Below are 16,961 nucleotides of genomic sequence, written 5' to 3'. Positions count from 1 at the left end.
AAATAGTACCTAAGTGCGAGATTGGAGAAAATAGGTAACTTACCAATGAAGTTGACTGACTCAGGGGTTATCTCCTTGGGTGAAGGTTTTCTCTTGCCTTTCTTGGGGGAAGTGACTTTTCACCAATGCTTCTTGCTCGTGTTTCCCTTAATCAATTTTGGTGTAAGCAAAGGGGTGGTCTCTTCAATGTGAGGGTCATCGAATGGCTCCTCGAAAGGTGCTTTGTACAAAATTTCCTGCACACATTGATCCACAATCGAATCAGTCTTATAAAAAAAGTAACATGTATCATCAAAAGTAGAGGGATGTTTCATGGCATCGGATTCCTTATCCCCAACCCTAAGTGTTATCCTAGCATTGATAACATCGATTAAGGCTTGGGAGGTGGCTAGGAATAGCCTGCTAAGAATGAAGGGCACTTCAACATCTTCATCTAGATCTAAAATCACAAAGTCTACCAGGAATATAAATTTGTCAACCTTAACCAATAGATCTTTTATGATTCCCCTAGGATACTTAATGAAGTGTTCTTCTAGTGACAAGATCATCCTAGTTGGCTTAAGGTCACTAAGTCCAAGTCTCATAAACATGGTGTGAGGTATTACATTGATACTAGAACCTTGAGGTCGTTCAGACAACAGATTAGCTATCTGTCCCACCTGATTCTCTAAATTTTGAAGAGAAGCATGCTAGTTTCTCATCGATATCTCTATGCTCTGAAATTGGTTTTCGAATTAATAAAGCTTAACATCCGTGCTTTGAATGGACCGAGTAAGTACTTCCTCCAATGTGGGTCTCTTGTGGGCGCTTTTGCTGCTGCTCTTGATTTTTCCAAGAGAAATTGGGGTGATTCCACCATCCTGGATTACATGTGCCACTGTAGAGATTTCCTTTTGTCAGAGGGCACTATAAACAAAATCTACCTATTTAATAGGTCCATGAGTCACTCCTACAATTGAACAATCTGTCGAGGCATGTCCTCTCCCATTCGTGTCACAAGGCATGACTGTAGCTGACTTCTGAGTAGACAAGTTATTAATCTTTCTGCTCAAAGCTTCCACTTGGGATGCTAGTGCTATCACTTCACTAACCTTAATCATTCCGGATGGCTTCATAGCTGACTTGTCTCTTGAGTTCCACTGGTAGTTGTTCATGTCTATCTCTTCTATCAACTGCTTGCTTGCAATTGGGGTCTTACTGCTAAGTGATCATCCCGCTACTAAGTCTATAAGCTGTATGGTACTTTAATTTAAGACTTGATGAAAAATTAGAACTTCTATCCATTTAGGGTGGTTGTAATGCGGGTATTTCCTTAGCAAATCCTTGAATTGCTCCCATGCTTTAAATAGTAATTCAGTGTCCAACTTTGCATAAGTTGTAATCTCCTAAAGCAAGTTGGTCATTCTTCCTGGTGGGAAATAACAAGTAATGCTTCGACGAGCTGCTCCCAAGTCGTGATAGATACTCTAGGGAGAGCTTGGAGCCATTGCTTAGCTTTTCCTTTCAATGAAAATAAGAACAAGTAGAGTTTGATTTCGTCATCAGAGATATTGTTAATCTTTAGCGTATTGCATATTTGAGGAATCCTCCTTTGTGACCATTAGTATCCTCAACTTATAGCCCATGGAGCTGTATTGAATTCTGGACCATCTGTACAAATGTTGGCTTGTGCTCAAAGTTGTTTGTTGCAACTAGTGGGCACACTATACTTGACTGAGAGTCATCAAGAGTAGGACGAGCATAATTTGAGGGGGCCCTATGTTAGTGCCCTTGATCTGCCATGGTGTCTAATTGCTCTCCCTCAATGTTCACTATCAAAGATCCTATCTCGTTCATCAAAGCTATTCTCAATCTTATTCCAATCACTCTTTCTATATTATTTTCACCTTCTGCCAGTCTTGTTGACTTTCCTTTGGTGGCATACATTGAAATCAAACAAAAATAACTCCTCCTCGGTAGTTGTATAGTTCTCTTGTGCATCATTTTGGGTTTTACTAGCATAGTAGATGGGCTAAAAATACTTGTCCCTCCTTTGCCCTAACATGGCCCCAACAACATGGTCACTCGCATCACACCTGATTTTAAATGGAAGACTTGAATTTGGTGCTACAACAGTTGGTGCACTAATCTATTTCTCTTTAAGTGTCTCAAATGCCGGCAAGCATTCTTTGGAGAATTCAAATGTCACATCTTTCTCGAGAAGATTAGTGAGTGATTGGGCAATCTTTGAAAAGTCTCTAATGAAATGACTGTAGAATCTCACGTGTCCCAAAAAGCTCCTAATAGATCTGACTGATGAAGGAGGTGGAAGCTTCTCGATAGTGTCTATTTTTGCCTTATCCACCTCTATCCTGTGTTGGGATATCCTGTACCCTAGGACTATTCCTTCACAAACCATAAAGTGGCATTTCTCACAATTCAAAACCAAGTTAGTTTCTTCACATCTTTTCAAGACCTTCATTAAGATGTGAAGGCAATGATCAAAAGAGTCTCTAAAGATGGAGAAATCGTCCATAAAAACTTCCATGATATCTTCAGTGAGGTCATCAAAAATAGCGGCCATGCACTTTTGGAAAGTGGTCAGGGCATTGCATAACCCAAATAGCATCCGTTGGTGATAAGTGCTTGTGTATAAGTAATACGAAATATTCTTTTCTCACATTGATCATTACTTTCTTAGATTTTATGACTTATTCGTGTATATACGTGTTCTTTTGTGCATTTAAGGCTGTGAAGAAAAGTGTGGAAGAAAGAAACCAAAAGTAGATCATGGATGCAATTCGTTGATGAAGTCTTGGAGTGAACAAACGTGAAGGCACAAGTTGTGCTCAAAGACATTTGGGTGTATACCAACCTCCATTGTACTCAAGAGAATACACAAATTGGAGGGGCACAAAGGCAGTCACACTCATGTGTTCCAACTTGTGCAATACTAGCAAGATCTTCGTCAATGTAATTTCATTGAAGACACAATGCGATCTACCACATGGATGTGTGGCCATTCATGTGACCTCGATGAAAAGTGTGGATTCGGGAGTATTTTGGCGAAGTACTGTAGTAGTTTACTATAGGAAATCATTGCAACAAAATCAATGTAGCAATTACTATTCATAGATCGCAGGAAACAAAATTTTGCAAATTCACACGGGCGTGTGGAAATTCCACATGCCCATGTGGATACCTGATTTCAATCCCTATAAAAACAGTGATTTCAGATGTTTGAGGGTATTCTCTTCCTATCTTTTTCCCATCTTTTCTCCATCTTTGGAGGCGCTTGTGGCTAGGGTTTAGAGAGGCTTTGGCTAGGTCTTTGGTGTGGTTCTATGTCCCTTGATATTGTGTTCCTTCGAAAGATAGTTATTATGGAAGCTTTCTTCAGCATCAATTCGGTGAGGTGTGCCCTAGGCTTGACGAGGGAACCTTTGGAGAAGAAGAAGCAACTCCACAAGACCATTGATATGGACTACAAGGAAGTTTTATCTATAGATAGCATGCTTACTTTCGATTTCATTGTTGATTGTATCTTGCTCCATGGAGAACTAAACCCCTAGTGGGTGCTTGGACTTGTAAACCCTAGGATGATTTTTTTTTATTGACCCTTTTATTATGTTTCTTTAATTGATGTTTTAATTGAGTTCCAACCTTGAATGCTTGTTGAATTGATTTTCCTTAGAGTGACACTAGTCTTGAGAATCTATATTGGTAATCCTTGTGAATGAGTGACACTTCATTAGGATTAGATAAAGCTTGGTCAGAGAGGATCGAGAGGGTGAGTCGAGAGGTAGTGGAATGTCCCCTTTCCCTTCCGGTGTGATTTATCCTACCTCTACGTTCCAAGAGTTTTTTGCGGTCACAATAGAGTGAAATGCTAAGAGACGAAGTCTATTGGGGCTTAGTTGCATGAGCAACAGAGTAAAGTGTTGAAGTAATTCTTAGTGCTGGGGCTTAATTGTGACTAGGGGTCTTTCGCCTGAACCAAAGGATTAGATCTATATCAGGGAATAGGGTTTATCACTTGGAATCTTAGAGCTTCAAGCAATCCCACACAGTGTGAGGTGTCAAGAGTATTCTTTTCCACCAGACATATTGTAGGGTTAGTCACGGTTGACCTTAGGTTTGGGACCGTGTGTATTTGGATTTCCATGACTCATTAAACATCAGTTAGGAGACATAATGATTAGTCTTGCACTTGAAACAATAGTCCTAGGGTGAGCAATGTCCGGGTGCCCCATTTTCTATCGATTGCCTCTCCTTACTTCTATTGCGTCTCTTTTTTCTTTTCTTTATTTTTACTTGCATTGACATTGTTCACATTACTTTTGAATCATCCTCACTATAGTTAAATAGCAATTCTAGTGTTTCTGAGCACTATTCCTTGTGGATATGACTACCCACTCACCAGGGTACTTTATTACTTTGACAACCCGTGCACTTGCGGTACACACACTCAAGGGGTGTGTCAGTTGGTATGTAAAAGTGCCAAAAAGGTAAGTAAAGGTCGTCTTCTCTTGGTCATCTAGGGAAATGGGGATTTGAAAGTATCCTGACAATCTATCCAAAAAGCTAGGGAACATGTGTCTAAAAAGTTTTCCTAACATCTGATCAATAAATGGAAAGGGAAAATGACCCTTTCTGGTGGCATCGTTTAATCACCTATAGTAAATATATACCCTCCAAACTATGATAGTACGAGTTGGGATTAATTTATTCCTTTCCTTAGTGACCATTGTCATCCCTCCTTTTTTCAGCACAACCTGAACGGGGCTAACCCATGTACAGTCAGAGATCGGATAAATGACTCTGGTGTCAAGTAGCTTGATCAGTTCAGTTTTCATAACCTCCATCATATTTAGGTTTAGTCTCCTTTGAGGTTGTACAGCTATGCTAAAATTCTCTTCCATCTGAATCTTGTGAGTACAGAATTTATCCCCTTGAGATCGGTGATCTTCTAGGCGATCGCTCCCTTGCGTTGTTTGAGAACCTTCACCAATTTTCTCTTCTAATCACATGATAAATGAGAAGAAATGATAACTGGAAGCTTAGAAGCTTCAACTAGAAACACATACTCAAAATTATTCGACAGCTTCTTCAAGTCAACCTCTGGAGGTTCCTCGATCAATTTTTTCAATTTCTTATTCTCAGTACAGATCTCTATCCCAATATCTTGTTGTTCCAAGTCTAGTAACCATGGCATTTCGTCACTACCTTGACATTCCTCTATACTCTCCATCATTATCAACATTACACACCATACTTTTGGAGCTGATGGGATTAGACTCTCCTTTGTTTGTTGCCCATCTTGTGACACATGATTGCTTAGAGAACTCTCAAAGTGATCAAGGGCCTCCTCTAAAGTGCACTGAGTCTCACTCTAAAACTGTCTTGACTCCAATTGGAACAATTGATCAAACAATGCATCCATAGCTTTCCTCTCACTTTGTTGGTGTGTAATAATCGAATTCTGTCAAATATTTATGTTGTGTAAGACTGTCCATCCTTACATTCATAACTTCTAGCTGTTTTATCAATGCGTGGATCATACTTGACTTGATGAGTGTAACTGCAAATGAACAAAAGAATGCGAATCAGTATAAACAAGATAAAGAAAAAGAACAAGAAAAACAAACAAAAGAAAAATGGTTAAAATGATGGAATACATGAAGTGTTCCTAATATCTCAAATCTTCCCTAGCAACAGTGCCAAAAACATGATAAGGGCTAAAGTAAGTGTACGTACCAATCAAGTAGTATTAGTGTGCACAAAGGCAGGGTATCGATCCACAGGGAAGATCGAGAGTACTAGTACTACTTCCTATCCCGAAAATTAACCTAAAAAAAGTGGTGGTGTATGCGAAGAATACTAAAAAGCAATAAACATGAAATAAAGGAATTGAGACATCAAAGGGAGAAGGGATGCTTAGGCATAGTATCCTTCTAGGGTTTGTTGAATTCAAAACAAAGGTTGTATAAGTTTCAATCCTATTTGAACTGAGAGATTTCCTAAAGTATAGTAAACCCCTCTTTGAAGGATGATTAATAACTGATTCAGTACATTGTTGATACAGACACCCTACAATCACTACAAGAAAACATAAGCATCACTGATGGAATTTTTCCAACGGAATTTTTTCCATTGGTAATATCAATATCACTGACGGAATTTGTGACGGAATTCCAACGAACAGTTTTTAACACCTCTTAACATATTAGTAATGGAATATAATTTTATCACCAACAGAAAATTCCGTTGATGAAAAGAACTAATTTTATTTCTATGATTTAAAACAAGAAGTTATATATTAGGGAAGAAATTAGAATTTATCACAGACGGAATTTTGAATTAACACCAACATTGATTATTATTACCGACAGATTTGTTTTGCTTTCACCAACGGAAATTATTATTTGACCACCAACGGATTGCATATCACAGACGGAATTTTGAATTAACACCAACATTGATTATTATTACCTACGGATTTGTTTTGCTTTCACCAATGGAAATTATTATTTGACCACCAACGGATTGCATGTTATCACCAATTAATGGAATGTACACTATTTAAAACTATTCATTACTATTAATAATAATAATAATAATAATAATAATAATAATAATATTTTGTAATTTATTTTTAAAAATATCTAAAAACTAATTTTTGATTATATTTAAATTGTAACAAAATATTTAAAAAATAAAATATTACAAAAATATTATATATGAAAAATAAAAAGATAAGATATTGATCTAGAAAACAATTTTATGATGATATTTGTTAAGATATTAATTTATTTTTAATTATTGTTACTATAGATTTATAATACATCAATTTATCTAAAAATAATTATAAAGTATTTTAATGTTCATCTATTAAATATTTATTTATTTTATTTCTTATAATTATAAGAAAATATAATATGAATGCAATATATAGTGTTGATTTAAACCTCCTATATTTATTATTGTTATATTAGATTTTTAATGGAGGATTAAATGACAAAATCATATTAAAAAAATATTTTTTTAATAAAAATATGCCTAATCTCATTAAAAGACTAGGGCTGCCACTTCTCCATTCTTTTTCTCCTCCTTCTCCCTTTCCCTCTTTTTCTCCCTCGCGCTGTCACCACCCGGACCACAATCTCTCCATTACTATGGAGATCACCAGACTAAATCACCCCATTCACTTAACCCTCTTGATCGCCAACCACAATCTCTACTTCATGCTTAGTGGTGGAGGAGACTCAAACCTCAAACCTCAAACTCTGATCTGTGAGGGAGTGTTATACCAACTCCCCAATGTGGAGATGGTATGCACTTATATTTTTATCTGTGTAATTTTATACTATTTCTCTTGGTTGTGTGCTCATATTGATGCTTTTGAACATTATAATCCACGAAGAGAATGAAGTTGTGGTTTTGGAGTTTTAGAAGTAGCTAGAGGCTGCAGGTAAATTTTGTTGCTGCTGCTAATGAGGAACATTGTTCTCACAAGCTCTATCTTCTTTCAATTTGATGATCAAAATCTTGGGAACATTGTTCTTCCTCTTTGTTTATTTGTTTTGCTTGTTTAAGTCAAGCATCAATCAATTTTGGTGATATGAGCTTGATGTTAAAAAGTTAATTTGTCTCTTGGTGAGAGATGATGCTCAGGGTGATGATAGTGATGATGGACTAAATGAATTCATGCAGATAATGCGATAAGTGTTAATAGAGGATAAGTATGTGTTTAATTAATTCTCAAACCATAACATGGTATTGGTATTTTTGTTAAATTCTTGTATTTTTAAATTAATTTAAATTATTAAGTTTGTCTATAACCATGCATGGAAAAAATGCAAATATAGATAATTATTTTCAAGTTCTTTATAAGATAACATAAGGCCAATGTGCATGACCTTAACTATATATTAATAGCTAGTTTTGAGTTATATATTGGTTGATTAGGTGACTATAAAGTTTTTTTTTTTTTTTGAATAAACTATAAAGTTTGTTGAAATTAACTAACTTCATCATATAAATTATAAATTATATGGTTGAAATTAATTATTCTAAATTAATGAGTTGACTCTTTGTTGACTAGACTAAACTCCATATAATGGAGTTTTAGTTAGTAATCAGTGATTAGAGATGATTAGAGATTAAAGCATGACATTAAACAACTTAATAAGTCATCATTTATTAAAAATGATTGATAAAGAGTGGAAGTCATGAATGCATCGTCACATGCATGGATATATTCAATGTATGTCAAAGTAGACATTCTCATAAATATAGCATTTCATTTGTCATGACAAAATGAATGCATAATAAATTAACCAGCTTGGTTCATCAAACAGACTATTATATATATGTTAGACATTATAAAGCTCATGAAGACGTTAATTAATAATAAATGAAGGTTTGGTATTATAACATTTTATTTGTCATCACAAAATGAATGAATAATAAATTAACCAACTTAGTTCATCAAACAGACTATTATATATATATATATATATATATATATATATATATATATATATATATATATACTAGCACTTATATACATACTAGCACTTATATATACTATTATTTAATTTTTCAGGTACTAATTTAGCATTTCAAGCACAGAGGTTGATCAAGCATATTCAAAATTTGAATCTTGTCATCTACGCAGACACTAGATTATAGTTTAAAGCTGTAGGAGGTATGGGTGTTTCCCCAACACCCATTTATTTCTATTTTTAGTGACCATCTACATAATCTGATGAAGTGTGTGGTTTTCTCTTGTTCCTCAGTCTCATGTTTGTACACTCTATTTTTGTAATTGTTTCAGATTTTGGTTGAGAGGAACCCATCCGTGATTCAAGGTATGTTTAACTATTTGTTTTATTATTATTTTTGGTAATTTTCATTTAGCATGCAATGCATGGAAAGTGAGTTTTGTATTGTGTATAAATTTTGGTTCATGAGTTTGATGGCTTTTCAAAGAAATATTGATGCTAAAAACAATGGTTTCATGCTATGGTAATTTTGTTGATCATAAGCCTAGGAATGCCAGTGTAAGTGTATGCTGGTTTAGATATGCACTTTCTTTCCTATATGAGATTTCTTTGTTTAATTTTAATGCTATGGTAATTTTGATCAATAGACTAATGGGAATATCAGGCATGCGAATCATGTCTCACTGAAAAAACAGAGTTTTGCCTTTAGGGAACTATTCCGTTAGGTACCTTCGAAAATATGCATTTCATATTTTGCATAAGAAAATCTGATAAAATGATTGATATTTCATAAGAGATGAAAATAACTAACTAATTCAATTTTAAAGAGAAAGAAACATTAATATCAAATAGTATTAATCTAAACATTACTTCATGGTTTTTAAAATCATTTAGGATTGTCAATGGCTAAAGATGGATATTGGGCATGTGCTCGTTTAGACGAGAATGGATATATCACAGACCAATATATGGGGCTGTTGAAGAGTACATAACTTTTGTAATGAACGATCAATGGTTTACTAGTGGTGATAGAATTAGGTGCCCATGTTTGAAATGTCAAAAGCATTCATTTCTTAAACACGATGATGTGCGGTGACACTTATACTATAATGTTTTTTTGTAATGATCCATTTTCTAGTGTTTTGCAATCATCCAGAGTTAGAGAGGAAGTTGAACAATTATACAGTGTGGAAGTTGAAAATCCATATGCTAATATAGTTAGGGATGCTTTTTACTCTAATGTTGATCAAAGCTGGAATTGTGATGGTGGGTCAATGTCTATGGATCATGAACCTAGTTTAAGGCCATCATCTTTTTTTCCTTTGTTGAATGATGGTGAAGAACTAGTGTGGTCTGGTTGTACAAAACACACGACAATATCAGCAGTGTCACAACTGTTAAATTGCAAATCTAAATTCAATATCAGCGAAAACTGTTTCAATCGTCTAATGGTCATCATAAAGGGTATACTACCAGAGAATAAAGACTTACCAGAGAATTATTACCAAATGAAGAAGAAGATGACGGCATTTGGCCTTCGATATGTCAAGATTGATGTATGCGACAACAATTGCATGTTGTTTAATGGATAATTTGAAGAGTTGGAATACTGTTACGTATGTGGTCATCCTCGATACAAATCAAGTAATACAAGTGAAAGAAGGGTCTTTAAAATTCCTTATAAGATTTTGCGATACTTCCCACTTATACCTAGGCTTCAGAGGCTTTTCATGTTAAAGAAAACTGCAAAGAATATGACATGGCATGCACATAATCGAAGTTCTCCAAGAGAGTTACATCATCCTGCCGATGGAGAGGCATGGCAACACTTCAATCGTACACATGAGTCATTTTCTGGTGAAGCGAGGAATATCAGATTAGGATTATGCACAGATGGGTTTGCTCCTTTTAAGCAAGGTGTGAGACCATACTCTTGTTGTCCAGTAATGTTAGTGATATACAATTTACCTCCTTGGCTATGTATGAATCAACCATATTTATTCCTCAATATGATAATTCCTGGGCCAAATAGTCTATCTCAGAATATAGATGTCTTCTTGAGACCTTTAATAGATGAGTTGCTAATTTTGTGGCAGTTTGGTGTTTGAACCTTCGATAATTATAGGCAAGATCATTTTTTTACTTCAAGCAGCATTAATGTGGACAATTAGTGACTTTCCTGCGTATGGTATGTTATCTGGATGGAGCACTCAAGGAAAATTATCTTGCCCTTATTGTATGGCAAATTTGAAGTCATTCAATCTAAAACATGGCTGAAAATCATGTTTTTTTTGAATTGTCACAGACAGTTCTTGCCTCTCATCATCCTTTTCTAAGACAAAGAGATAAATTCAGAAGGAGAGTTGATCATGATCCTCCAATTGTGATATTATCAGGTGAAGAAATCTTGAGAGATGAAGAAATCTTGAGAGATGAAGAAATCTTGAGAGATATTGATAGCTGCCCAAATTTGACATATGACACCAAATGTCTAGTACAAAAACTAAGGGGTTATGGGTCAACTCACCATTGGACAAAGAAGAGAATTTTTTTGGAGTTACCATTCTGGCATACAAATTTAATTCGCCATAATTTGGATGTTATGCATATTGAGAAAAATATTTTTGATAATATATTCAACACCATGATGGAAGTTAAAGGCAAGACAAAAGATAATGTAAAGGCTCGATTGGATATAGAAGAGTATTGTAAACGACCAGCTTTACATTTGGTGAAAAGGAATGGAAAAACACTCAAGCCAAAGGCTTCATATGTTTTAGCGAAGGAGGATTGATATAGGGTGTTCAAATGGGTGAAACAACTTCGACTACCTAATACTTTGCATCCAATATAGGGAGATGTTTTAACTTAGAAGAAGGCAAGGTCTATGCAATTTAAACTCATGATTGCCATGTGTTTATGCCACGATTGCTTCCTATTGCCTTTTATGATTTGGTTCCCACCCCAATCTGGGATGCAATTACTGAGCTTTCCAATTTCTTCCAAGATCTTTTCTCCACCAAAATAACTATTGATCATATGGTGTTGTTGCGGAGAAATATCATCGAAATAGTTTGCAAATTAAAAAAGGTTTTCCCACCCAGCTTTTTCGATTCAATGGAGCATCTAGTAATCCACCTTCCTTACGAGGCTGAAGTTGGTGGACCAGTCCAATATCGTTGGATGTATGTGTTTGAAAGGTATACTAATATGTACATTTACAACCTTTACCTAGCTTAAGTGTTTTTTAGCTTCATTACACAAAAAAATTTATTTGGTTATGATACGTAGGTTTCTACATCAATTAAAGAAGAAAGTGAAAAACCTAGCTTGTGTTGAAGGGCCTATATGTGAAACATATATCATTGAAGAAATTGCATCATTTTGTGTCTTGTACTTAGAAGAGGATGTCGAAACAAACTTTACTCGACTGCCACGTAATGATGACGGAGGTGAAGTAGGTCCCATGGGATGTCTTTCGATTTTCAAACATCTTGGACGACCCTTGAGATAAAAAAAAAATACTCGATATCTGACAACAAATGAGCATATGGCTGCAAAATTATATATTCTGTTGAATTGTGAAGAAATGATTCCATACATTGGGTGAGTAATATTTATTTTTTTGCTCAACTTCCTTAGTTTTGGGAAAATATTTTTTACAATATTTTCTTTATTTCATACGATTAAGGACATTCGATGAAATGGTGAGAAGGAATAACCCACGTGTTACTGATAAAGAATTGGAGAAAGCATGAGATACCACATTTGTATCATGGTTTAAGTGATATGTATGTATCAAACTATGTGTCCTCCTTTATCATTTTATTTTTCATCTAGTAAGAAATTATTGAAATTCGATATTTCTACTAGGTGAAAGAGAATTGTTCCGAAATTGATCGTCGTATTACTCAACTCGCTCATGGTCCATCTCGATTGGTAAACTGCTATAAAGGTTACTTTGTGAATGGTTTCAAGTTTCATACTAAAGAATATAGCGGTCATCAGTCGACACTGAATTGCGGTGTATGCGTGAACGGAAATTGTTATAATGATTATAATGACTTTTATGGTGTCTTGCTAGATGTAATTGAGTTGGAGTATTTCGGGAAAAGAAACCACATTGTACTTTTTAATTGCAATTGGTTTGATACAGATAAAGGAGTTCAGGTGGATCCTCGCCATGGGCTTGTGGAGGTTAATTATAAATCAATACTTGGCAGTAATGAGCCATTTGTATTAGCTGAGCAGTGTCACCAAGTTTATTACGGTCCTTATCCCTCGCCAAGTCCTCACCGCCGGAATTAGTGGGCTGTGTTCAAAACCAAGGCAAGAAGTATGTTTCACTTTAACACCAGTGAGCAAGAAGTACCTGATTTAAATGAAGGGGTTTATCAAGATGTTGAAGTGTCTAGACCATTAAATACCATATATTCAGAAGATATTGACAATGAAAGAATGATTTTTCATGGTGGTATTGAAGAAGTTCATGATGAGGAGGAGGAGGAGGACGGAGAAGAGGAATGTGAAGTAGAAGAAAAGGATGAAGAAGAAGAAGAAGAAGACGAAGATGATGATGATGATGATCCAGATGATGATGATGATGATGATGACAACGAGGCAATTAATGATGATGATGATGATGGCTAAGAACATCCAACTAGCCTATTAGCTGACGATCATTAAATCATTAAATATTACATGCTTTTGTTGAAAGTTATCCTTGGGGTTTGTTATTGTTAATACTTTCTACTAAGATATTGGTGCACTTGTAGTAGAGATCAACTTTTGTTGTTATATATATGTCCCTTGCCTTAACTTTTCTCTTATGCCTTCATTTTAATTCTCTCTCAAGTGATCTTAAACACTTATCATATTTCACTTATCATATTATTTTATTTTACTCAAGAAAATTTCCTAGTAATTTTCATTATTGCTTCCCAAATTGGAACAAAGAAATGAAATCACTATTGATGAAAATAGTGTTTTGGCAGGATGAAATATTTATTTCTCTATCTCTTGTATCATTGTCATGCATTATATATATCGGATCTATCTAGAAATGCATATTAGGCATGGATATCCATATAGGTGAAAATTCCAATGACAATTGTCTTGATGTACTTGTTAAAAGCTTTTTATCTGCATTATGATCACTTTCTTACGATTGTACTTAACATGCACTTGTTTCTTACTAAGATGGTGGTATTCTTGTTCTATTAGAGACATCATGCATCGAGCAAAAGCTAAGAAAAAATCCAAGACAAAGAAATCTTTGGAAGCAAATGCAGCTAAGGATCTTCCAAGTCAAGTCGCATGGGAAGGATGGTTCAGACCACATCAATCGTCCTCACAAAGTCCACAAGAGATGAACCAACCTATTCTTGCGCGAATGCCAAACTATGAAGATGAAGAAACACAAGATCCTACTATGTCAGCTGAAGAAAATCATGATGATATTACCCCTGAAATACAGAAAAACAAACGCCGAAGAGGTCCTAACAAAGAAATACCCGCACCGGCAAATCCAAATGAGAGAATGTTGGTTAATATTTTACATGATGAGTAAGTTACATGTTTAATTTATTTATTTGTGCCAAAGTCATACTTGACTAATATAGGCCTAATTCCTCCTTATTTTTTTTCTTACGATGATAGGAAATTTGTAGACCCTAAAATTGTTAGAACAATTACAAAGTGTATCCAATTACACTTCAACGATGCATGGCCAACATGGAAGAAAGTTGCTGAAGCTATCAAAGATGAGATGTGGGCAAAATTTGAGGTGTTTATTTCTCACTTTTTGCATAACTTTGATTCTTGCTACCGATATACTCCTGTTTAGTGTTTTAATAAGGTGTAAATCATATGGTATTTAAGCTATACACATAACATAATACATGCGCTTACATTGACAATGTTTTCATATCATGAAATGCAACTCCTATGTTTAACTTCTTGTTATTGCAGGAGTATAATTGGTTGGGGACTCTGTTATTGTTTATTGCCCTCTTAAAGAAATTAGCTAATTGTTTAGTTGTGGTTGTATAAAAAAGAATAAAGTACTCCAATCCCCATCACATCAGTTTATTTTTGGGTATTTATTGTTTAAAAAGATTATGGCTTGGTAATATGATTTCTATAGTTGAAGATTTAATTATCAAACATGCATGTAAAAGATACTTGGACAAATAAACGATGATCTCATGGATGAATTTCAAGCCTGGTTAGTTTTCTTTTCCAATTGTATATACATGATCACTTGAAGATACTTACAAGTCTTTGGGATATATATGAAAAATTCATTAAGATAACTCTAAAAATAAACTATACTTAACTATATGAGAGTGAAGTGAAATTTAGAGCTCTAAATTAGGAACACAGTTCACTGATTGAAATGTCTTGTTCTATTTCTTAATCTTACAGTCTTTTTTCATTATTATTATATTATTTTTTAATCTTACAGCCCAATTCCCACTCTATGATATTCTGAAATGTCTTGTTCTATTTTTGCAATATGATAATCTAATGGTGAAATTTTTACCCATGTGTTATTTGATAGGGAAAATTTATGTGCCCTATTGAGAAAGCAAAAGTTGTGAGAGCAATTTGGGAGACTACGTGCAAGGAATGGTTGTGTGGTATGTTGGAAGAAGAAAGGAAGCGGGCAATGAGACATTTTGGTGTTAGTGATATTTCAAAGTGCAAAGGTTACAATGTAGGTTGGATACGAATGGACATTTGGGATCGATTGGTTAGTGATGTGTGGACTACTGATGCAAGGAAAAATTGATCAATTAATGGCAAGCGAAATAGGATGACTGAGAAAGATGGAAGCATCACCAAGCATACCAGTGGATCGATCCCTTTTATGGTTCATGCAGAGAGGATGGTATGTACATAATTCATATTTTAAATTTTACTTGCACGTGTCTTTATAATCTCTTATTTAATATCGTCATGTAGGAAAAACAACTAAACCGAAAACCAACCTATGGAGAATTGTTCAACTGCACCCACAAACGTGAGAAAGGTCAAGGTGATTTTGTTGATCATAAGTCCAAGAATGTCAGTGTAAGTGTATGCCCTTGATAATATGCACTTTCTTTCCTATATTCTTGTCTATGTTCTTAATATTTCTTTTCACTTCGTTGGAGAATAAATGTGCTGCCTTTTTTTTTTTTTTTTTTTTTTTCTTTTTAAGAGATAGTATTTATAGAATTTAATCATGGTGTGCTTTCCATCATGGCCATATAGGAGAATTTACATATGTTTTCTTACAATCCATGTATCTTTATTTGTGCATGCTTCTTGTGCCAAAAACTTAATATTATTCTTGTATGGGGATTATTACATCACAACTTTTTTACTGTCAAATTTTTATTGTCATGTTATAATGTAGGATCATTGATCTTAATTTTGATGAAATTGCAAGTAGCTAGTTTATATATCTCTTGTGATGTATATGTTGATTTAATTCATTTGTTATTTTTTTATAGGAATCTTATACTTCTTCAATGAGTCAAAAGTATGGTCTTGATGAAGCCAATCATCCCGAGTTTATACATATCCGTGATGGAATTTTGTTGGTGATATGTATTTTCTTATCATTAATTTTAGTTTTTATTTTGGATTCATTTACAGAATATTCCGTTGGTGATGCTCTAGCATCACCCATGGAAAAAAATATTTCTGATGGAATATCATCAGCGACACAAAATTTTCTGACAAACGTTTCCAATAAACAATTCCGTCGCTGTAGGTCATCAGTGATGGAATTGTAGTATTTAGTTACGAAAAATTCCATCAGTGATGTGACTTTTTTTTTGTAGTGAATTGCTTTGCACTCGGTGAAATCTCACTGAGGATTAATATGAACTTTTAATGTAGATAATCCTTCTTGAGAAGAGATTATCCCTAATCCCATGTAGAATAGAAATGTAAGTTCTTCTAAAATATATTCCCTATGATTGAAAAGAACATGGAAATCACTTGATAATCCACTCGGAAGGATTGAGGGAGGGGAGCTCTCACTCCAAAGTGCTCCATTGCTAGGCTTACTCACAATCTCCTCCAATCACGGCATGCCTATGCTAGGTGGGTATTTCTATTCATCATAAAGAACATCAAACAAGAGAACTAGGGCTTGCATCAAATAGTAATTAAGAAATGAAAACACGTAATTAGATTTACAAATCATGGATTGCAATTAAGAAGCAATTAAATAAACAAGATCCACAACCAATATCAAATAGAGTAAAACCCTAGAGTTTAACACCCAAACATCTACAAAATTAGCCCTCCATTAATGAAGGGAAAGCATCCAAACAACTAGACAAGAAGGGAAATAAATGAGACATGAACACCCCTTCTCAATCATGCTAGAAGATGATTATTGGAGAGTGCCCAAGGACCTTCCGTGAATGCCACCAAGCTAGTCTTGATAGCTACGATCCTTCCTCTCCAAGATGGATG

The 16,961-nt window shown here is 34.8% G+C and overlaps 1 protein-coding gene across 3 annotated transcripts; it reads left to right on the top strand.

Moving 5' to 3' along the window:
• Positions 1-7,110: 7,110 nt before the first annotated feature.
• On the top strand, positions 7,111-16,063 carry LOC120272423. Of its 3 annotated transcripts, XR_005540199.1 has the most exons (8): positions 7,111-7,310; positions 8,588-8,689; positions 8,819-8,852; positions 13,710-14,051; positions 14,145-14,271; positions 15,049-15,378; positions 15,453-15,560; positions 15,986-16,052. XR_005540199.1 is itself a non-coding variant. In XM_039279248.1 (5 exons), exons 1-5 carry the CDS (start codon positions 7,155-7,157, stop codon positions 15,277-15,279), a joined length of 888 nt encoding a protein of 295 aa, XP_039135182.1. In that variant the 5' UTR covers positions 7,111-7,154; the 3' UTR covers positions 15,280-15,379. The 3 variants fall into 3 exon arrangements, 1 of the variants encoding a protein (XP_039135182.1); XR_005540198.1 differs by lacking the exon at positions 8,588-8,689 and having other exon boundaries at positions 13,712-14,051; positions 15,986-16,063; XM_039279248.1 differs by lacking the exons at positions 8,588-8,689; positions 15,453-15,560; positions 15,986-16,052 and having other exon boundaries at positions 13,712-14,051; positions 15,049-15,379.
• Positions 16,064-16,961: the final 898 nt, after the last annotated feature.

The sequence above is a fragment of the Dioscorea cayenensis genome, chromosome 11 (assembly GCF_009730915.1).
Source record: "Dioscorea cayenensis subsp. rotundata cultivar TDr96_F1 chromosome 11, TDr96_F1_v2_PseudoChromosome.rev07_lg8_w22 25.fasta, whole genome shotgun sequence".
In the NCBI taxonomy this organism is placed as follows: domain Eukaryota; kingdom Viridiplantae; phylum Streptophyta; class Magnoliopsida; order Dioscoreales; family Dioscoreaceae; genus Dioscorea; species Dioscorea cayenensis.
The sequence above is the reverse complement of the archived record's forward strand: the minus strand, read 5'-3'. Positions and strand labels throughout refer to the sequence as shown.

Coding starts and splice junctions, on each gene's coding strand:
- LOC120272423 (XM_039279248.1), top strand. CDS start 7,155: ATGGAGATCACCAGACTAAATCACCCCATTCACTTAACCCTCTTGATC. Junction 7,311..8,818: donor AACTCCCCAATGTGGAGATG/GTATGCACTTAT, acceptor TAATTGTTTCAG/ATTTTGGTTGAGAGGAACCC. Junction 14,272..15,048: donor AGATGTGGGCAAAATTTGAG/GTGTTTATTTCT, acceptor GTTATTTGATAG/GGAAAATTTATGTGCCCTAT.